The sequence below is a fragment of the Motacilla alba genome, chromosome 2 (assembly GCF_015832195.1).
Source record: "Motacilla alba alba isolate MOTALB_02 chromosome 2, Motacilla_alba_V1.0_pri, whole genome shotgun sequence".
Classification (NCBI taxonomy): Eukaryota; Metazoa; Chordata; class Aves; order Passeriformes; family Motacillidae; genus Motacilla; species Motacilla alba.
Window position 1 is genome coordinate 1 of NC_052017.1, and position 23240 is coordinate 23240.

General features: G+C 39.4%; 1 protein-coding gene across 1 annotated transcript in view; it reads right to left on the reverse strand.

The window, feature by feature from the left end:
• Window positions 1–65: 65 nt before the first annotated feature.
• Window positions 66–23240, reverse strand: part of LOC119697712 (ras GTPase-activating-like protein IQGAP1) — a 28201-nt gene continuing 5026 nt past the window's right edge. The window contains exons 7-27 of the mRNA XM_038128802.1: window positions 22669–22832; window positions 22150–22310; window positions 21509–21633; window positions 18264–18427; window positions 15510–15600; window positions 14354–14515; window positions 13848–13990; window positions 13325–13495; window positions 12151–12234; window positions 11981–12052; window positions 11818–11887; window positions 10846–11054; window positions 9645–9800; window positions 9267–9430; window positions 8224–8448; window positions 6844–6984; window positions 6671–6755; window positions 4239–4471; window positions 3343–3475; window positions 2872–2974; window positions 66–1406 (exon numbers count right to left, since the gene is read on the reverse strand). Coding sequence (XP_037984730.1) covers window positions 1267–1406; window positions 2872–2974; window positions 3343–3475; window positions 4239–4471; window positions 6671–6755; window positions 6844–6984; window positions 8224–8448; window positions 9267–9430; window positions 9645–9800; window positions 10846–11054; window positions 11818–11887; window positions 11981–12052; window positions 12151–12234; window positions 13325–13495; window positions 13848–13990; window positions 14354–14515; window positions 15510–15600; window positions 18264–18427; window positions 21509–21633; window positions 22150–22310; window positions 22669–22832 — 2996 coding nt within the window. The 3' untranslated portion in view covers window positions 66–1266. The remainder of the gene's footprint in view (window positions 1407–2871; window positions 2975–3342; window positions 3476–4238; window positions 4472–6670; window positions 6756–6843; window positions 6985–8223; window positions 8449–9266; window positions 9431–9644; window positions 9801–10845; window positions 11055–11817; window positions 11888–11980; window positions 12053–12150; window positions 12235–13324; window positions 13496–13847; window positions 13991–14353; window positions 14516–15509; window positions 15601–18263; window positions 18428–21508; window positions 21634–22149; window positions 22311–22668; window positions 22833–23240) is intronic.

Here is a 23240-nt window from a genome sequence, read left to right on the forward strand (position 1 = left end):
TAAACAGAAAGATCTTTAATACTTTTCTGTTCTGCAACAATACCAATGTTACTGATTTATTTAAAGTCAAGATTATTACTGGATGAGCACTCAGGTAGTCATAGGCTAAACCAGACCAGAACCCTGAGAAGCACTTTACTTTTTGGACAGTGCATTATTGGAAACTGGTTCCTCAAAAGGTTTCTCTCTGTAATATGCACAATTTGCTCCCCAAAACTTCTCCAAACAGCAAGGAGGCTACCCCATGTATTAGAAGGTAGCCCCAGAACTGCCACGTGGACCACAGAAACTGCATTCAAGGTGAAAGATAAAGCAGGTAGCAGCCACAGCCCATTTGTGCAACCAGAAAAGCTCTATAATATTATCCATCCATAAGCATGCTTCAGTGATCCATAACAGGTATCAAAAAACTCAAAAGGATTATTTTCTTCTGTGGACGGGAGACAGGTAGATCTCAACTCCAGTCTAGCACTAGACAGAGTCATTTCCTTGATTTGAGCTGAGATTTAATCACAGTCGGTGTCCACTCTGAAGCACTTCTGTCCTTAAGCCACACAATGAAACCAAATAGCATCTCTGCAGTCCGGCTGGATTTTTGGAATCACATAAACTGCATCACACACACATACACCTTTCTCATCATCCACAACATAAATGACTACCAGTGCAGCTGGTAAATCTTTACTTTTGAAATCAATGTCACCTTTGTCTGGTGGGTAGGAAAATACTGATGTATCTTTTAAGAAGTCCAGTTAAAGTTATTTTTGGAGACAAAATCTTCTTGTGGGAGATCACTTGTCTGCCTACGCCAAGTACATGCTGACCAAAGATTTTTCAATTAAACTATCTAGCATCTGAGCAGGAATGCATCAGAGGAGGTAAACATACATTTGAATGTCAGGTCACTGCTCTATACATCTCAGCAATAGATGTATGGGATTTGCTTAAAACTAGCCAAGAGTCATTGTCAGTCAAAAGTTTTCCAGAATAAAGATTCTGGCAATAATAAAATCCCAGACAGTTCATTGCTCTCTTTCCATTAGGTTATAAGACCTATGCTTCTCAAAAGACTATTAGTCTTCATCAATTAAAAGTCATGCCACAGCATGGAAAAAGACACAGCTACAATCTCAGTGTATTTGGAGTAACAGTCCCCCCACATTTCCTTAAATTATGCCTCAATTCTCTCATTTTTACATGCCAATTAACTGGCAAAGTTCCAATTGCTCCTTCTTTTGACTAACATACCAGGTAGTTACCCCCTACTTACTTCAATAGAATTGTCCTTGCATCCATCTCTGCATTCTCATCACCAGGAACGTCAAATTTATTAGTGAGTGTGAGAGAAACCTCAGTCTTTGCTAACATTTCTCTGTTGGGGTCATTAACATTGCCAGAACCTTCCCCTGCCAAGCAGAGAGAGTTTACAGATTAAATCACATTCTTCACCTTCTTGACTGTTAGGACTTTGTAATTTTTTCCTACATAACAGACACAGAAATCTAGACTGTTTCCTGTACTGTCCAAAGGACACTTCAACACCCAAACCAGCCTTTAAAGGCATCATCGTCACTATATCAGACTATATCTTGAATATCAGACTTTTTCATAACAAATCTGAGAGAATGCACTGGCCAGAAAAGCACCACAAAAATCACCACTTTGCATGCTTAAAGATTTACATGCATTCCACACTGTATCTCAGATTCTCACTGAGAAGAGTGGCTAAACTGCCAAAAGTAGAAAACAAAAGTGTGATGATGCTGATACATTCATGTCCTCATCAAAATGCATGTTTCAAGCTAGGAGCAAAGAGCTTGTTAGCAACTGAACTTGTCATAATCTCTTGAACAAAGTAAGCTATCCCATCAAAAAGAAATTTTCTTGCTCTAACTGCATATGAACTTTCACTAGAACAATAGTTGGTACCTTTCCCCCCATTTTTTAAAGGGCTGCAGAAAGATCTGACATATTAGCCACAGTGAAACAATGCACACAGGAGAAATGAAATGGAGAAGGAGGACAAGTTCTAGCTAAACCCATGGTCTATGTTTGTTCAGATAATGCCTCTAACAGTTCTTTGCCAGCGCTTGGAAGAAAATGTGCTTGCAATCACTCCTTTAGAAGGTTCTAACCTTTCTGATCAAGCAACTTCAAGGTAAGTGTTTGCTGTCAGAGCATCCTCTCCAAAAACTCTGCCCGGTTTGCCTCCCTCCCCTCTCCTAGACTAGAAACTTCAAATAACTGCAACACAGAAACCAGTGAAGGAGAAAAACTTGTGCATTTTTCCACTATGTGTTACATCCTGAAGCAGTAACTGTGTCTCAGGTTTCCAGAACAGTTTCACAGATTAGTAGTGTTAATTCCTTCTTCCCCCAACCAGAAGAGGATAAGATTCTATTTTCTTTATGGAAAATAACTCTAAAGGAGGGGAAAAAATGTTACCTGTCCACATGCCAAAGACTCTTAAAGGAACACATGCTATTTAATACATTTATTACTGCACTCTGAAAGGAACACCTACAGATCTCCAGTAAGGATGGATCCTAGCAAACAAGCTGGAACAGGGACACAAGCACAGAGAAATGGCTCCAGTGTAATGGAACAAAGAAAATACGTCAACATCCATTTGTCTTCTAGAAACTTCTAGAGTGGGATGAGGTGAGGTGGGTGGGGAGAAGAGGAAGAACCCCTCGTTTTTTTTCAGGGCAGTAAATTATGCAGAGAAAATATACTGCAACAAATCTGCTGCTGCCTTTTAGAGCACATCCTCCCAAAGGACCTGTGATGATTTCTTACTGTTTCTTTACTGCACCTTTAAGTCATTTCAGGTAATATCACATATTACTTTAGCAGAATAAACTAGACCACCTATTAAGGACTCAATTGTAGGAACCTCTCCGAGATCATCCAGCAGCTCGTGAATTGGATCATTGTGCTCAGGAGCAATTGCATCTTGATGGTCTAAGAGCAACTAAATGAAGAGAAAAAAACAATTGTGTTTTAACAATACATCCTTTTCTAGGCAATAGAATTTCATTACTTTAGGCTGGTATCTTTTAGAAAAAAATCACTGAACTCCAAAGCAGCAATGTCAATATTAAGAGCTGTGTCAATATCACATACTCAAATGCTTTCCAAAGAAAGTCTGTGAGGCCACACCTAAATAACTTGATTCTATAAACCAACTTGATTCTATAAACCAACTTGATTCTATAAACCAACAAACTACAATCATGACAACTTTCAGCCTTGTATTTGGTACTTTGTGTTTCAGACAGAAGCAGCATTTTCTTCACAAACACTGCTTATAAGGAGCAACTATGACTAATGTATACTTACAGTGTGTGTATTGATGATTTCACCGATAGAAATATAAATTACTGGTTTAGTGAGAGTCACCAAGTCTGAATATTCATCAATATTAAATTTATCCTGCAATTCGGGAACCTCACAGGCAGCCTGAAAAAAACGTCTTCAGAACAAAGAAGGAGAGAACACTTAGTATGACTCCAAGAGTCATGTGATATGTCAAGAGTATTACCTCCCCATGACAATTTCAAGCATAGACTCTCCTCTTTAAACTATGGTACAGTATGGCATACTACAGTTTGCATGTTTAGTTTAACACATCAGAAGCGACCTAGTAAATTCAATCATTGATACTGGCCATGTTGACATTTGCTCATTTTCAGAATTGACAGAACTGCCTTCAGTGACCTTGTTCCCCTGCCCCCACTGCATTATCATCCTTTGCCCCCAACTACTTCTGGTTACCCTTTTTCCAAAACACAGGAGATATGACAATTCTTCAACAAAAGCTTACTTTGTCTACATGAATAGCTAAATGCCAACCTGCTTTATTCCTGACCACCACTAGATTTTCATGTGCAACCAGGGTTCTCATAGGACAGAAGAATGTATGTCTATTCTGGTTGTCCACGTCCAAAGTGCTGTAATAAGTATGTGCAAAAGCAACCTTTATTCTGGACACTTGAAACTCTTGACTTTGCAATCTCACAAACATATAATCCATTGTTCATAAATTCCAGGTACACATTTTATCTGCCATTGTCACTGATGCTGTGGCAGTCTGGACTGAAATCTCTTTTATTTTAAATAGACTGCAAATTTGACAGAGACAGAATTTTCCATGTTCTAAATGTACTGATTTCCCTTTTTTCTTGCAATGTTACCCTCTGACAAACTTCCCAACTTAATTAGCTACGGTCTTCTACCTGAATTTCTGGTGTGACTGCAATAGGTATTCATTTATGATGCTTAAATGAGCATTGTCTCCCATGAACATCTTATTGGATGCAGCATGCTGTAACATCTTTGCAATGGAACCGAGGTTTCTGCGTTGATCTGTCGTCAGCTGACCTCCAGCTGAAAGGTCAATGATGTCAAATGCATCTGGTGCCACGATGGCTGGATTCATGTAGCGATAATAGAGTAAGTTGCCAACAATCTGGGAAAGAGAGAAGAAATATATCAATAAACAAAAGTACAGGACCCAACCAAATTTTTTTTGAAACTACTCTGTGTTTCGATAAATTATTTTATTGTAAGCCTCTTTCCAACACAAAGGTTCTCCTCTATAGAAGCACATACCATCCCAAAAGATCTAGTGTTAAAAAAACCCCAATATCATAAAGATGCAATAGAGCAGTCAACACAGAGGAAAGTCTGAGTACTATCAGTCACAAGACAATACAGCAGCAGATATTCCTAGGCGTAAAGATTTAGAACTCTAACTTACAAAAATGTACGGATAGGAGATACTATAAGTTACCAATGAACTACTGATATGAGCATGAGACAGTCTGTCAGGAGAATTAAATGCAACTGAGTTAGCCTAACAAAGGGCAGAATGACCAGAGTATAGAGGAATCAGACAATGAAATTTCAGTGTGGAACAAGAGCCAATTTTTAAAGAAGCATAAAGCATTGGCTGCCATCTCTGTCAAAGCAAAAATAGGGAGGAAGAATGGCACACCAAGAAGTTAAATTGAGGAAATTATTTTCCATTTCTTGTCCAAAGCCCTTCTCTCTTTCAGAATAAAAGCCTTCTTCGATAAGCCAGCAAGCTATTCAAGCACAGACCCCTAGTTAGTGAGAAACCATTTAATCCAGAAGTAAGAAAATCAGAAGTACAGAAAACAAATGGCATTGGATGCTTCAAAAATCCAATTTACTAAGTCAAATGTGAGCAGCAGTACATTTCAAAGAACTACAGATAGAGATTATCACATTATCCATATGCTCACAATATTCTTCTACCCTGTACTGGATATTTTGCCAAAAGTAATTCTAGCAAGGAAAGGTATTAACTCACCATGCTGATTTAAAGCAAAAGCTCTCTCACCACATGCTCATTTGCAGAAGGCCAGGTCACTGAACCTTGGCTTCACCTGCTTTTCATGTGACTAAAATGCATGGAAGAGATTGGGGTCTGAACAAACAGCTGAAAACACAGAGAAAAAACCTAGCCATTGCTATGTCCCAGAAATTAATAACTGGTTTCAGTGAGGCCATGTTTGGACAAGTGTTTTATGCAAGCCTCTGCTGTACTCTCACAAATTATGCCATGGGATGTTAACAGTCTGCTGACCATTAACTGTCTGTTTACTGCCAGTAAAAAGAAAAAAACATCCATGAAAGAAATTGAATTTGAATTGAATGACATATGAACTTCTGGGGCAAAAAGAACGTATATTATATTATCATCTTCGGTTGCTAAAAAAAAAAATCTACAGGTAGGCATAGCACGCAACTGCAGTTTTGACTTTCATGTGGACAGTTACATTATTTCCATGAGGATTAACAAAACCTGCAGTTTTCCACCTAAATTTACAGATGGAAGAAATTAATTCACCTGCATAGAAAGAACCGATGTCTCAGAATGGGAAAGCACAGAACTAGAAGAGAGAAGAAAACAGCATTCAGATTGGTAATTATTTTGTAATGAAGCAGGGGCAGAGAAGCTTAAAGAGACATTGTCAAGCATTCTAATAACCAAACTATATTCTATTAAAAAGTAAAGCGTTCATGGGCATAAATTCAGTATTTACCAGAAGCCACAAAACCAAAGAAATTTCAACAAAAACCCCAATGCTGTAGTCATCTAAGAGCAACTAAGATTAGGATCCTTTTAGTTCTCCAAACCAACTGAAATACGAAATACAAAACTGACCAGGCATCATAGGAAGCGATTCTACATACTGCCGTCAAAATATCCCAGTGTGTTACAGATGGGGCATTAGGAATATCAGAATTTGGCACACAGACTTCTTAATTTGTCTCTTTAAGGAAGGAGCAGCAGGCAGTGATCACATTAATTAACCCAAGGTTTATTTTCTAGGAGCAACAGTAAACCCCAGGTCAAGAAACCTAACGGTCCAAATGCCCAAGATACTAAAAACAAAACAGAAGCATAGAACAAAACAGAAGTTTAGACCTTCTTTCTAAACAATGTATTACATCTCAAGCAATGTGTATGAAGATAACGTCAGTAGCCTGATGTGAAATATTTTCTATCTGTAGAGGTAAATGAATAGGTTTATATGTGCTCCTCTCCACACATACACCTAACAAGAGAGAAGAATGAGATGTGCTCACCACAGCCAATTTGGCTGTCAATAATTCACGAAGGTGTATAGGTCCTCACCTTCAGAAGCTCATCCTCACCAGCATCAGGAAACTTCTCATGCAGGGAGTCTTTCAGGACCTTGGCAATGAAACGCATTCCATACCTGAGAGAAAGAAAAGGTCAAATAAGACTGTTGCAAGCATGAAGGCACCAGCAACTTCTCAGGGATAACACTGGTGCATCAGACTCACGGGATTTTGTCCACCGAACTAATAATGGCAGACAGGAACTTGTCTGTCACTGTCCTCATGTTTCTGATTGAGGCATCCAGGCGTGTCCTCACCTCTTCATGACTTAGGGCTTGCTCAGGAGTAACATCATATGGCAGTTTGCTTTTTGAAAAAGTCAGACATACACAGGAGAATATTACTCAGGGTAGTACACTTCAAGAACGTATAGCCTGACACAGAAACATGCTTATATTCACTTTGCTGCCAAAAACTATGCACTGCCTTGAATTAACCTGGTTGGTGCTGTCAGAACTGAAATTCTTTTGCTTTTACTTCCTTTACTTTCCCTTGCACTGGCCAGTGAGAGAAAGACCTAGCTAACTCAAAACTGATCTTTTTTACAGCATGCACACTAGGCAAAAAAAGCACCATCCACAATACATAGTGGTACTTCAGACTGCAAACTGGTGAAAATGAAAGCTATGCATTTGAGTATTAAGATGATGAAAACTTGGACACAAGCAGAGCAGCATCCATAAAATCAATATAACATGCTGCTGAAGGAATAGTTATCTTTTTTTCAATCAGCTGAAACTATTGCATAATATTCCAGTGAACACAGACAAATTAAGCTGGTAATTCATAAAGGTATATCCTAAATCTTATGTATAGAGAAGAATCTGAATACACATTATCACTTCAATTTTTACCATGTCCAGGATTTTGCATAAAGTCTGCAAAGGTATATGACTGCTTTAGATATGGAGGAAGTCATCCATCTGTATGGCTTTTGCTTTTTTTTTTTTTTTTTTTTTTTTAGTACATTAAAAAACCCAATATAACCCCAATAACAGAATCCTCAAGTTCTAGCAAATGACAACCACTGAAGAAAAAGAAACCAGAATGACACAAAATCACACAGCTCAATACAACTGTCATCAATGGCTGATATTAATTAGAAAGATGTTAGGACCAAGGAGAATTAAACGCAATGTGATGCTTTCAGCCAGCAAGAGAGGCTTTGTGTGCTTGAGAACAGTACCTGTTTGCACGGGCCAAGCGTGACGTGAACAGGCACTGACATGGAAACAATTCCCAAATACATTTTCTTACAGTACATTCTTTTAGGTTAGAGGGCATCTCATAGCTAACTATCAAGTTAACATAGGAAACCACCAAAGAGCATTTCTTTTCCCATCATTTAATGACATTCCTGTTCAATACTCTCAGCACCATAACCAGAGTAGGAACTTTAGAACTCTCAGATGAAAGCTGTCTTGACGAGACAGTCAGTTGGACAGATGCATGCAGTGGAGTCAGGGATGGTTTTGAATGACTAACTGAGCAATGCAAAGCAGCTAAGCAATGTTTAGAAAAATACAGTATTAACAGGTCCCATACCTGGCCTCTCCAGTTTGGGATTCCATCTGGTTAACCCAAGACTTGTAAATATCCACAGGATCAGTTTTGATATTAAGTGACTTGTCATCGATGATTTCCTTCACAACTGGTGCAAGGATCTGCCTCAGGGCATTCTGACCACGGGCACCACGATTGAAACTTACCACCATTTTAATAACAGTAGGATTCCCAGTCACAATCTCATGTATCTGGTCTACTTTTGATCTGAAGAAGAAAGAATCTATATGAAATTTGAGGTATGCATAACTCTGTCACTGCCTACGCTTCCCTGGACTACTGTTCCAAGCATAACTTTGTGGGTGGGGTGGCGGGGGGAGACACACAAGTTTTTTAGAAGTTGTTATTCGTTTCAGGGCATATATCATCTTCATGCTTAAAAAGCATTCCCAAAAATGCTTGAGGGCAGTTCCTCAAAAAGTTCATTGCATATTCTTCCTCACAGCAAGTTGTGCCACTCTGCATTGTAAAGTCATGTAACTCAAACTCACACTTTGAGTTACAGTCATGTAAGTCATGTAACACTGAGCTCCTAAGGCCTAACCAATCCAACAAAACATGTCTGAGTTGGACAGCCAGAGTTTCTAACACTGACAGGAAACAGAAATGCCAAACAACAGAGATTTCAGACTCCTCGTTAGTTATTGGAAATCCAGATAGCTTAGATTTAGCTCTCTTCCTGGCTCTTAAAGCCTGAGTTTGCAGTTTGTTGGACATATTTATAATCAGACACTGGAGAACTGAGATTAGACTGAATTTCAGCATGACTTTGCATCAGATCAGAAGTAACTGCCATGTTGAGCAGTGAAATCTTGATTGAAGTGAAAAGCCTTCATCTTCTTTGGACAAACTTGATTCTTCTTTGATAGACTACATTAATAGATATGAAATGGGAAAAGGACAGTGAAGGGACAGATTAGCATTATCTGCATATAAGCACTAGACTTCACATGAAAATGTGCCTCATTTTCAGGAACTGCCAAAACTGATTCAACAGCAAGAATGTGCCATATGCTACCACATACTTGATCTCTTCCTGCAGTGCTGTTTGGAAAAGTCGCAACAACAGGTATTCCTCTCTTTGATTGGATGCATAGTTATACAGCGTGAAGATGACAGAATCCATGAATTTTGTGGATTTGTTTTGAGGCATCTGAAAAATCAGCTTGGCCAAGTAGGTTGGGTTAGTCTACAACAACAAGAAAAATTACTTAGTGTGCATGTCCCCGCTGGTGTTGCTAAAAACTAAGGTGGCTCAAAACAGTTGCTGGCTGGACTTGATTTTAAAGGTCTTTTCCAACCTTACTGCTTCTATGACAACTACAGCGCACAAGCAAAGACTGTGCTAAGACATAAAACCTTCTATGACAAAAGGTTACTGAGCAATGTAAGAAGTTGGTTACCTGAAGGAGGTAGAACAAATGCTGATAGGCTTCCAACTTTTCTCTCTTTTCTTTGCTCAATGCTTTCAAACCTCCCCTTTGTTTGTTCAGCATCATCATGTCAGAGAGCTGTTCCTTGTTCTTCTTGGTAAGTTTTTTGCTATGAGAAACAACGTCCTGGAAAGAAAGAACAGGTACAGATTTCACTCTAAGAAGTTTCAAAGAAGAAACTGAAAAACAGTTGCATCTGAGAGCCACTTCTCTTGGATGTGGAAATGCAGGGTCAAGGAATGCCTGGGGCTATTGAAGTGAAGCATTGTTTGCTACAGCAGCAGTTTCTCCAACTGGAAGTATATGTTCTGCTTTGTTCCTGACTCTGTGAATTTGTCTGAAACCCTAGAAGGGTTAGGCACTCTTGGAAGCAATTACGATCAGAGCTGGTAGCATTCTGAAGACACTTTGAAATGTTTTCCTTTTTTCAACTGGGCTCACAGTTTATAAATACTGTTCCATATTCAGCTAGCTCACTACCTCCGCATACTCCGCATACTCTGACAGCAATGGCACTTTTCACTGCAATCATCAGCCCAACCACTGCAGCTTCCTTCTAAGATAAATTTCGCTACAGCAGTTGAGATTTTGCACTCAGAGAAGCCTAGTGTGATGAATTCAGGACCACATGAAAAGCTGACCAGTACTTCAGCTTGAAGAAAAGACAATACCGTATCAGCAAGAGCCTTTTTTTTTTTTTTTTTGGGGGGGGGGGGGTGGGAAATGAATCACACCAGCCAAGCTTAGATAGAGGGTGCTTCCCTTTAACCAACAAGCAACCAAGGTGCACAAGCACAAGTGTCTCCTGCCTCCAAAATCACCCCCCTGGCTGAAAGCTTGTGGCATGTGACTTGTTTAACCACAAAGGAGCAACAAAGAAGAGTCTCAAAGCTTTTCAATACAAAACCTGTTGCATTTGTTAGATCAAGGTAGTCTTGTTATGTTTTTTTAGCTTCAGGACTTGTTTCTTCTCCTCCTACAGTTTTCTCTCTAGGGATACATACTAAATTAGTGGAATGAACCTAGAACATACTGGGAGTAAAAACTAAGTCAGGGGAAATGTTTTCCACTGGGCCTGAGCAACCAACATCTGAGACCAGGAGCTCTCCATGCTAACTACCACTGGGCTCAATTATACGTGTGGCTGGTCTCCCAACAACACATTTCTTACCTGCAATGTAATTTTGTTTTTCACTAGCAAACCAATTTTGATGTCCATGAGATTGAGGTCATTTTCCAGTTGCTGATTGGATCGGATCAAGGTTACAACTTCTTCACGCAGTTTCATTAGTTCAAGCTCCTCCTGAAAATCTTGGTCACTCTGATCAAGCAAGTGGACAAATTTCCGAACCACAGCCATAGGTGGATTTTCATCATTAACTAAAAACAGGCAAGAAATAGACAACACTAGAGGATGAAAAACAGAAGTAAATATATGCCTTATCTATGTTTAAATGGCACATCAAGGAGCACCCAGAGTCAATTAGTACCATCTTGTCTAAAAAGCTTCAGACACTTTGATTCTCCTGTTCTGAGAAAATTGTAAGATAACTAAATCAAGAACAAAGTCAGTATTAGCATAGGGTAGTCCACACTGTCAGAGCTAACTGCAAAGCTACAGTTCTACTTTTCAGCAGGAAAAAAAAAAAAAAAAAAAGAGGCAGCTAGAATCAACTTCTCCCTCAGCCTCAAGAACTACCTACTCCCTGCACTGCCCTATCAACTTCATCCCAACTGCTCCTCAAAACCACCTTGACGTTATAGATCACACAGAATATTGGTTGACAAGAAGCTTGACATGACCCAGCAATGTGCACTTGCAGCACAGAAAGCCAACTGCATCCTGAGCTGCATCAAAAGCAGTGTGGTCAGGAGATAAGGCAGGTGTTTCTCCTCCTCTACTCTACTCTAATGAGACCCCACCTGTAGTACTGTGTTCAGCTCTGGGGCCCCCAATATAGTAAGAAGGATGTGGAGCCGCAGGACCGAGTCCAGAGGAGGGCTACAAAGATGATATGGGGCTGGAGCATCTCTCCTATGGAGACAGGCAGAGAGAGTTGGGGAATCTCTTCTATGAATCTATGATCCCTCACAAACAGAGATTTGAGGCACATCAGTTTTATCCTCTTTTATCCCTACTTACTGAGGGTTTTGTAGTCTTCTCGGGCTTTGTTTGCTCGAATAAAGGCTTGAATTTTTATGACATCATTTATCTAGGATTTAAGAAACAAAAAAATCACTTGACATCATTCTGGAAAGAGTACCAAAGTCAGGTACAGAATACATTTAACAAGATAGCCTCTTACGTGGTTTCTGAAATACTGCAGACGATCTCTGTAACGTCTTCTGGCTTGATACATCCTGGTCATTGACTGAATCTATTGAAAGGTAACCAAAACACTCAGATAGAAACCTTATCTACAAAGTTCTCTACCCCAAAGGTTTACCAAAACAGTCAGCAGAGAACCTGCACTACCTTTACTACTTGGTCCTTTTGTGCACGTAAGTAATCCAAACGGATTTGATATGCCTTCCTTTGCTTGTAGCCACGCCATTGAGACTGAAAACAAAATAGGCACACTCAGTTTACTTTTCCAATTGAACAGAAGTAACTACAAATCTGAGCTTCTTTGTGTTTCTCACTTCCAACTGCCCTTTTGGCTAAATGAAACATGAAGGAAACCCGCTTGTCTCATCAAGAGATACACAGTGTGAAGCATTAACTATTTTCCAAATGTAATCATGAGAGACTTGAAATTACCCCATGAAGAGCCTGGGCCTTCTGAAGCACAGTTAGAGGTCAAGGATACAGTGAAACAGTCAAGTTGACAGAAACCGTTCTACATGAGGATCATGTGTTAGCTGCCGCTGCTGAGAACAATGGTGTAACCATTTTTAAGCCTTCTCAGCGGACCCACTGCCATCCACACTTGGGAAGAGAAGTCAGGCAAGGGGTTGAACTACGCTTAAAGGGAGTGTGTGTTATTTTTATGAGCTGGGAGTGGGTGTGCAGGTTTTGTTAAATATACAGGCAGAGTATGTGCTACTTAGGCAAAAACAAATGGACATATACTGCTGAAATAATAAAATGGTAATAGGGTGCAAAGCAACTATTGCACTGTACACATTTTATTTACAACATCACAGGAAGAATTTTTTTGTGGCTGTCCTGTAAATGCACCCGATTTCATGCTAAATTATCCAACCATCTCCTTCAGGTCCCCAGTCCTCCAAATCCCTGGACAAATTTGAAGAGAAGCAAGAATACTGAAGGACCATGTTGTTTCTCTTTAATTCATGATGAATCACAACAGCAATGCATCTCATGGTACTATCACCAACAACACACTACATATTTCTTTACTCCCGAAACACTGAAATGTGTAAAAAAGTAGTTGCTAAAGCTTCCTCAAATAACTTTTTCTCTCTCCAATTCTATGTGATTATTGGATTGATTATATATGACACCTAGAAGGAAATAATATACTAAAACTCACTGGAGAAGGAAATGTTTTTAGATAAGTAACAATACAAGACAAAGACAATTGTGTGCTGTAACTACCTGAATTGAACAAAAACTGTTAATAAGCTTGTGTACAGAAAACAACTGCAGAGTACAAGTTCCAAACAGAATTAAACGGTATCAATACCTGAATGCAAGTGATTGCTGGGACTTGCTTCTTCAAAAAATTCATTCTTGAGTTGAATTCCTGGCGAACAAGATACCCTCGACAGCAAGCCTGAAGTTTCATAATCAGGTTCTCATTTGCAAGCCACAACTGTTCTCGGTTGTATGCTGCAGTGACTCCAGATATGGTGCTCTGATTTAATGTTATGATAGGAAGAGAAGCCAGAAAAAGAAAATGTAAATACAAGAAAAAGGATGTTACATCGGCTTTCCACACTGTGCTTACAAGAAACTCCAAAGTTGTCTTTCAAAAAACAGTAACATCATAGTCCTGTACTCTTTTAGAGACAGGATAAATGTTTATGAAATAGGACAAGGAGTTGTAACACACACAGTCTGATGATGCCTAGCAAATCAAATGAGTTACTAAGCATGTTAACACGACTATGGCATTGAAGCATTCTATCTTAGAGCTGCATTAAGGGTGGGAATGGTGAGAACATCAACTTTTGAGAGAAGGAGCATGTGTTAATCTATTACTCTACCTGTATCTCTTCCCGTGACAGCTGAGTGTCATTTTGCACAAACTCTGCTGGTTCATCCCATCCTCCCTCTTTGGTCCGCAGATTATGATAATAATGATAGCCTCCTCTCACCCAGTGTTTCACCCACTCGCTGCCATTGCCCCCTAAGAGCAGAAACTGCAATTAGAAGTCTGAAACTCCGACAAGTGTATTACCTTTCACACATACAAATGTTACAATCAGGAAATTTACTTTACAGATTCGTCTTCCTCCAGGCAAGGAAAGGAATGTTTCTGAGTCCCTAATGACCTCATATGAGAACTGCCTAAACACAACACATTCCATAAGTGAACATTATACTATTCACACTCTTTTTTAAAGAAAAAAAAAACCTTATTTCACAAAGCATCCACAGTTGCTATCTACTACACAAGATTTTTTCCCAGAGGCTTTTTTACCTCTAGTTCCAATTCCATATACAATAATCTTGCATTTATTTCAAAAATAGTTAGCTACTTAAGGTGTACCTGCTGCCCTTTTCTTAACTTCTGACAATTCTTGCTGGTACGTCTCGGCACATTCTGGAGTGACTCCGTATAGCCCAACATCAGGTGAACGCAAGGCACTCAGGGTCTGGCTAACGTCACCGTGATCTACTGCTTCATTAATGGCCAGAATTCCTAAGGAGACTTGGATAACACCAGAAAGTAAGTTAGCCCAGGGGCTCAGTAGTTCACAGCAAGCACAGAATGGCAGAACAGAGCAAGGCAACATGAACACACCCTTATAGCTGGGTTGTATGTAAGATACACAAATTTTATTATTTCAGTAATAAACATGAAAGATAAATAAAAAAACCAAATGGGCAACTTGCAGTATAGAGGCCTCTTCAGTACAGAGTATCGAACCATGTGTGGAAATGCACCTGACAGCACATAATGTGTGTGCCTAAAGTCCCAGAATGGTGCTGATTTACCACCAGAACTTTTCAACACACACAGTGACAGCTCTCCTCTGATGTCTGGTTCAGTTAACACAGTTGCTCCAGGCAGAGCCAGTCACAACTCAAAAGAGGCCTTTTCAACAACCAGAGCAGTAATTACTTAATTTTTCTGCAGACAGAAACAACATCATTATAAAGACTGGGATGCAACAATGGGTGGACCAGTCCACCTGCAAACTGCGTTAAGGAGCAAAGGTGAGTATCACTGACATGTAGTACTCCCTGTATCTGAAAAACATGGGAGTGTTTGTCTGGTAACACCTAAGAGAACCAAGACAAGACAACAGTACCTCATGCAAATAAAAGGTAATGCTCACCAGCAAACACCATTTCAATAGTGCACGTGAACACTCTCACTTCTAACCAATCACCCCACAGACACGCACAATTAGTCGCAAACGACAAACAATTTGAAAGAGATTTGTTCAACAAGGTAACATGATCTAATGGTCACATGCAAAACTGGAAAAAATGCATATTCCCCCACAATAGAAGAAATTTAGTATTTGAAGAATCTGACATTCACTCCTCAAAAAACCACACCTGCACCAGAAGCCTGTAGGCTCTTTTGGTTTCCTTTGCCACGTGTACATGACATTTCTAGCCCCCAACTTTTCCTTAAAGAACTGTTATTTGGCTGGTAGTGGGGATTAACTGCAATACTGCGCAATAATACTTACATCTCTGGGACTCCTCTGTGTCCTTGTTAGCCTTATGAATCCCATCCTGAATTTCATCTAGCCAAAGTACAGCTGTTTCATCCTGTGTGTCCTGAAGAGAATAAAACAAGAAAAATATACAATATCAGGAGAAAAGTATCCCAATTTTTTCCAAGTAAGATAACTTATATTCAGATACAGCCAACAGAGTAGTTTTCCATAACAGAGGGAAAAAGAAGTATTTCAGTTCTTCCTAACTCCTGCACAGGGACATCATGTGGATTTGTGACTGGCAGAGACTACTATGGCATTACCAAACTCAATACCTTCTCCTAGACAAAAAAAAAAAATCTCAGAAAACATAACAAACAAGAATCAATTCAATAAGAATCACTCTAATAAGCTGAGTGAACACAAGACCAAGGACTTAGTACCAGCTAGTCCTAAAGCCATACTAGCCAAGAGTATATGATTTCCCAGGAAGTTAGTCCTTCAACAGAAGAGGACTACAGAGAGCTGCTGATGTACATCTGTGTGCAGAAACTAATAAACCTTTGGGTAACTAACGTCACATCAGGCTGTTAATTTCTGTGCCCAAAAAACTTCACAAACCTGTACAAACTAACAAAGCAAAAAGCATCATATGTGCTGTGGATGGGTCACATAACACAGCAGTCAAAGCCATGTTTTAAATCTTTATTTTAACAGATTGCTTGTCAAGGAGCAGGGATCACACAGTATCCTGTATTTTGGCTGGGAAATCTATCCAAATGAGCTCATGTTACATGCAGAAATTTGAGAGGAGGAAAGGGACAAGTGTTTTGCAAGTCCCAAAATATACATAAAGAACAATGACCCAGCAGTTGCCAAGCATAAGCTTATCCCCACCCACTGGTGTTTCCTGTAGGTGGCTACCAAGAGAAATACTAAGATGTAACTACCATCCCTCGGACAACTTTCCTCATACAAAGAGAACACAGGAAATCTTTATTTCTGGATGGGAATAATAATCACAGTGCACAAAAGAACCACTATTTACAACATTCAAGAGCTTTAAGGCCAGATTTAAAATGTACATTTCCTTATGCTTTCCATATTTTAACCACTGTTTTGGTAGATCTGAAACTAACTGGCTAAATGATACTTCCTTCAAGAGCTTAACAAGACCTTCACAGCCAGATTTCATCTGAAAGCCAGACAGTCCCACAAGAGTACCAGCAACAGCAAAATTCCTGTCTAGGATGTGGGGGAGAATCATCACTGTAACTCAACTGTACTATCTATCCACAGAAGTCAACCTGAAAACTACCAAAACCATGTTGTGCTTCTCTACAGTTTCACTGCTGCAAGGCTTTATGCATGATACACACAGTGTAAAACATACTATGGAGTCTGTTTTTTTCTCTCTCACCTCATCACATCAGAAACATGCATGATACAGCATTCCCTAATCAAACAAGCAAACAGACAACATCTTCAGGTGAACAATAATCCTTCTCAGCCCCAAGGTACAGAAATCACTAGTTCATAACAGCTGACTTCAGATTGTGCTTATTTTCCCCACATGGTAACTGTACAATATGATCTTTCTACTTCTGGAATTACTCCCATGCTGCTGGGAGAAGCCCTTTATTTATCTTATGCCTAAATAAGGTAATTTCATACCAACTCAGAAGTTACCAGCACAATCTGGCACAAGTTTAAGTACAGGATAAAAAGATTTCATTGTTTCATTCTGACTCAGCGAGAGGAAATGCTTCAGCACAAAATGGATCCTGAGGAACATTAACCCTGTCAAGACCCTTGGGAAAACTGCTTAATGATTTTCATCAGAATTTCGTATAGTTTTCAGCTACTATCATCACACTGGTTTACCTTTAGTCAAAACCAAAATGTTCAACATAATCTAGCCCTCAGCCTCTATACAAAATTGTGCATTGCTACTAGAGCAATGAGCTCCACAGCAGAAAAAAGAAAACAAAAAACTCTCAAGCTACTGAATGCAGACATCTGCTACTTCTCCATAAATAGATATGGAAAAAAAAATCCGTGTCCTATCCCTACTACCCAAAAATCCCTTGCATACACACACGTGCACTCGTCATCCTTTCTTATACCTGTAAGATGAAACTTGTTCTTCCTCTCTTCATCTTCACCTTTCAGTTACTGAAAACTGCAACTACGTACAAGTAGGTAGAAGTCCTTAGCTAATGACAACTTCTGCTCAAAAAAGTCATAAGGTATGGAAGTGCCATCAGGTGAACAGCAGCATATAATTTGCTGGTAGCATATATGTTGTTTCACATTTTTTTTCTCATTTATTACTTTACAGATTTCTCTGCTTCCAGAAACTTTCTTTTTTGCCACATATGTAACTATACCTAAGACTACATTTAACACAGAACATTAGAATAAAATACTTAAGCTTGCAGAAAACTTGCAATCAGCAGTTCAGTACTCCTGGAATGAACACTGTCTCCTCACAAAAACAGATAATGAATATTATTTTTTCACAAAAAAGATATGTATCTCACTTGGGACCCGAGTTTAGCTATAGCAAGACACCATGTGCACTTAATATCCTTATACCCATCTCCACAGTTCATGGATTCACACTGCTAGCTGAAATCTCTTTCTGACTGGTTAAGATTGGTTGAAGGTATGCAGAATGCCCATCTCGCCATTGCCAATTTTGATTCCTGACTTTCAAGACCAGCAGGAATCCAATAACACTAATGCAAAGGTCTTTTAAGAGGTGCATTTAAATGCACTCACCTGCGCTTTCTCTCTCTTGGCTCGAAGTAGTGTATCCTGGTAATGCTGTGCTACCTTTGGGGCTACACCCTCCAATTTTGCTGCAGGAGTCTGTAAGGCTTGAAGAGTCTTCTTGGTGTCCCCTTCATCCAGAGCTTCATTAATAAGACCAATTGCCAAAATCCCTAGGGAGGAATGCAAAGGGGGAGGAGTAAGACAAAGTTCCATTCTTGGTTAACAATAATCACAAGCATTGGTTCAGAAGAAAAGTGCGGTTAGTCCTTCCTAAATCAAGTAACAGCTCAGAACCGCAATATTTTTAACAGAAAGCATTATTTACTAGCAAAGAAACCAAAGTTATTTTTCCTCCCCAAAGCAGTCACAATTCTTGAGCACTGCAATCAAAAAAAATAAAGTTTCAAAGAAAAAAAACACCTCAGGGAGACCACATGCAGGGACAAAACTGAATCCTCAGACATCCAGCTCAGAGCGTCTAGAAAGCCCAAATGGCCAGATTTCAAAATATTCCAAGGTTCTGGCTTCTCCAGAAAGAAATCTTCCCATGAAACTAAGGACCTGCATGGAATACCATTTAAAAATACAGTAACCTCGTATTTTAGAGAACTCTTTTATTAAGGACATACGTAGTATCAACTGTATTATCAGAGAAGAGGATGCTATTCAAGTACAGTAAAATTTACTGCTCAGCAAAATAAAGACCTTACAGTTAGCTAAATGCAAACAGAATCTACATCTATAGCAACTGATCCTGAAAATCATGAAATAACTCAGGCTGAGATGAATCCCAGACTTCATCTGATTCAATTCTCTGCTTAAAGAGGGATCCAACCATGGTTTGTTCAGTGCAGAATAAAGAAGTCTTTTGGATAAAAGAAAGGAGATCAGTGTGGGAATCTCCAACATTGGTTGTTGTATTCAAAGATTGTGACTCTTCAACACAAGACTCACAAAACAGAAGTTCATACAAAAAGTAGAACATCTTTGGGAAGAGATTACATTAGGATGGAGTAGAGATCAGGGAAAATATATGCTGAGGACATCGCAAGAACTGCATCGCTAAAACGATGCCATGATTTCTATCAAAAAACAGATATGATAACTTAAGAAAGCACACAGAAAAAAAAATACACACATACACACACACGCACATATATATACATAGCCACAAAGCTTGAGGACCTTCTCTGACTAATTTAAGTTATTCATAGAGAGAAGATAAAATTTATCTTTGCAGAAGGGCATATACAAGGCAGACCAAAGAATTAGGAAATTCCCCAGGAGAACAATTTACATCATTATAGGACTTTCTGCAGCTTTTCTTACAGGACAAGGAGCGTTAAAGGAAACAGGATGTTGGGACTACACAGACTTTTAGAATTCCACTGTAACCTCTTACACAGAAAAGACACTATAAATTTGGAGATGCAGGAAACAAGTTAACCAAGTTAACCAAAAGGGTGAATTTAACAGTTAACCCTCTCTAGAGTATAACCCTCTCTAGAGTGTTTGCAAGGCGAAACACAACACACGAAGGGCACAACAAGGAGTGGCAGAAGACACCTGCTTGTCTCAGTGTACAACATAAACCATATCATCACCTCCACACTTGTGACATATTTCTCCCGCTTTATGATGCAAAGCTCCAAGTCTTGCTGAGATATTAAATATTATAAAATTATAAATATTACAAAGACGGCTTCAAAGTTAGTGTCAAACCCAGGATGTTTTCAGTATTGGTCATAAACAAAAATTAAGAACCCTTAATGAAAACAAGAAAAAAAAACCTAAAATTAAACCATATGAAATAGAACATCACAAGGGTCTACTGAAGAATAAGTTTGTTTAACTGTATTATTTCCAAGGACTTCTTTATCTCCACATTGGATGTTACGTCAAATAATACTGACTTAGTGCATGAAGAATTACTCCAGTTTTCTTTTCTGTTGAAGTTTTCATAATTACACTCAGACCCAGTCTTTTATCACTGCTAAAAGACCGTTATTAACATAAACACTACTGAGAAATAGAAAGTAAAAAAACTTGCAGGGCTAGAAGCACAGAAATTACATTAACACTCATTCACCATTTTCAGCTTGCAGCAGCAATTTTTTTCCTTCATGAGTACATCATTTTCAGTACTCACTCTTGCTGCATAGAGTGGTTTGGGTTGGAAGGGACATTAAAGATCACCTAGCTCCAAGCCACCCAGCCACAGGCAAGGCACACCTTCCACTAGGCCAAGAAGACTAGACACAAGGCTGCTCCAAGCCCCGTTGAACCTCGCACTGTATATGTATGTATATACTACACCTCTCCCTGCTCTCTTCAATATAGGACCACTGACTAAATGCCTGTAAGTGAGTGCAATGCATTAGTGGTGATTCCTCGATCCCACCTTTTATACAAATGCAAAGAAACAGGCTTCCATGCTCCAGGTCAATAAGCCATCTAGGGAAACGCTTAGCAGGGCAATTGCAGGGCCTAAGACACATAGTACAGTTGAAGGATTAACTTCAGAAGCGTGGTCATGGTGAGAGCTCAAATATCAATGTCTCTGCACCCAGGGAGCTGGAGTCTCACCCGTGATCTGTGTTAGAGACTTGCAACTTCAGAGAGTTTTTGCACATCTTCTGATTACGGAGCTAAATTACTGGCAACTAAACCAGGGAATTAAATACTGGGAAGGTAAAAAGATCAGTGCAGATTAAAAAAAAAAAAAAAAAAAGGAATAAAAGGAAGAGGAAAACCTGAACAGGGAAAAAGGAGCCATCACATAAAAGGATAAGACTTCAAGAAAAATATCTTCTGAACGCAGCAAATTAGGAAGAAGGATGGAGCACTGCAAGACAAGGCTACAACACTAGCTTAAATTTGGGGGACTGAAGCAAAATGAGAAGATTCTGGACTAATCCTAGACACTGACACCAGACAATGCATTTCCAACCCGAAAAGGGTTGAAATTTACACTGGAAGTATTAATAAACTGCTTTGAAATACTGACATAACTACCACAAACACATCAGACTGCCTGATTTCTCCATCAACAAAAAGTCCTGCAATCAAGACTTTCATATTATAGATCACCAAGTCTTGTTCACAACTAAGATCTTCCTAGATATTCCTATATCCTAATGTATAACACAACTAACAAGTCAATCAATAACTTTTTGGACTGACACACACCTAATTTTAGCACTCCTTATACGCTACGATCAGTCTACCATGAATTGAACAGAAAAACTTACTTTCATGTTCTTCATGCACAACTTTATTCACATGATCAACACATGATTGGATATCATTCCATGTGATAAATTCACTTCCTTGTGCACTTCTTTCAGCTTTCAGCTTCACCAAATCATCAATGTATCTGTCAGAAAACAAAACCCAAACCCGGTAAACATGACATTGCAACAAGCTGCTCAGGGAGCACACAACCCAGCACTGAGAACTGCACACAAAGTGGGAGAGGTAACATGAGGGTTGAAACTGAAAATGGAGAGAAAGAGAAATGCTTGTGCGTATGAAGGGTATCAGCACAAATATGAAGTAGGTTCAAACAGACAAAATTGCCAAACAGAAAACTGCACTGAAACGCTGAATAAGAGTCCAGGGCAAAGAAAACGGGTGAGCTGCCAGAAGTACTAGTGACAACTTAATGGTATTACAGCATGGTTTTAATGTGAAATCCATGAGAAAGCACTAAAAGACAGCATGGGAATCAGACCAGTAAGAAACAGTAATTGCAAAAGACATCAGAGATTAAATCCATACTGTAACAAATCATGTAGAAATAACGTAAAATTTAAGAGAAGGAACAGAAAATTCATGAAGCCACAGAATAGATGCAACATCAAGGACAGCTACAATTCCTTGAATTACTCACCTCTGCGAGTTCTCATCCTCAATGTTTGCAAGGCCTGTGACAGGACTGCTCAGTTGTTTCCACACTGTATTCATATCCCCTGAATCCAAAGCCCTGTTAATCAGGGCCACAGAAGACAGCATCTCTACAGCAACAGATAGTTCTGGATGGGTGAGGTGACCCTGCATACAAAGAGGACAACAGATTCTATTCACTCTATACAAACTATTGCTGCACACAGAAAACAATGGAGTAGCTGTCAGAACAGACATGTAACAAGGCAAAAGGACATCCTTTAAGACAACGAAGTAGAAAGGTGAGTATCATAAACAAAGCTAGAGCACCAAGTAAGAGACTGAGGTAAAGTCTTACAAGGCCAATCAGATCAAGATTAAAGGATTAAACCACATCAGAACAGACTGAACACTAAAGCAGTTCTGTGAAGACTCAAGACAGGTTTGCTCCACAGAACACATTTAGGAAAACAGACAAGGTAGACCCATGCCAGCTTTCAGAAATAACAGAGAAGGTGATACTTACTTCAGGGCTCTGTTGCTGTAAGGTGGCCAGCTCCCTTTGGTAAAGATCTGCAGCAAATGTATAAACCTCTGGTAACTGGGCCTCTGGATTCATCATTTCTGCCACAGTCTTCTCAGCATCACCCATTCGAATTGCTGAATTAATTCTGGCTACTGCTGCCAGTTCTAGAAATTCAAAGAGCATAAAAAATAAGGAAGGCAGACAGTTGAGACTCCCATAGTAACAGGACTTTCATTTTCTAAAATACTTAACTAGAGAAAGAATAACACCAAACTGCAGGGAAAGAGCCAAACTCTCAGATCAGATCCATACACCCTCTATACTAGTTACCTAGTCTTCCATTACTGAAGACCATTAATACACACAATCCTCATATTTAATAATAGTTCACCTTTTTGTCTGGTTATTAAGGGACTGTTTCACCATTTCAGTATTCTGATAGTAAGAAGCCTCACTGCAAATTTTTGGACGGGGGAATCATACCGATTTTCTCTTCCTTTCTACCTCTATCCTGCTCAAGGCAGTAACCCAGGCACTCTTTAGTGGGTACATGCTGGCTGACTTAATACACC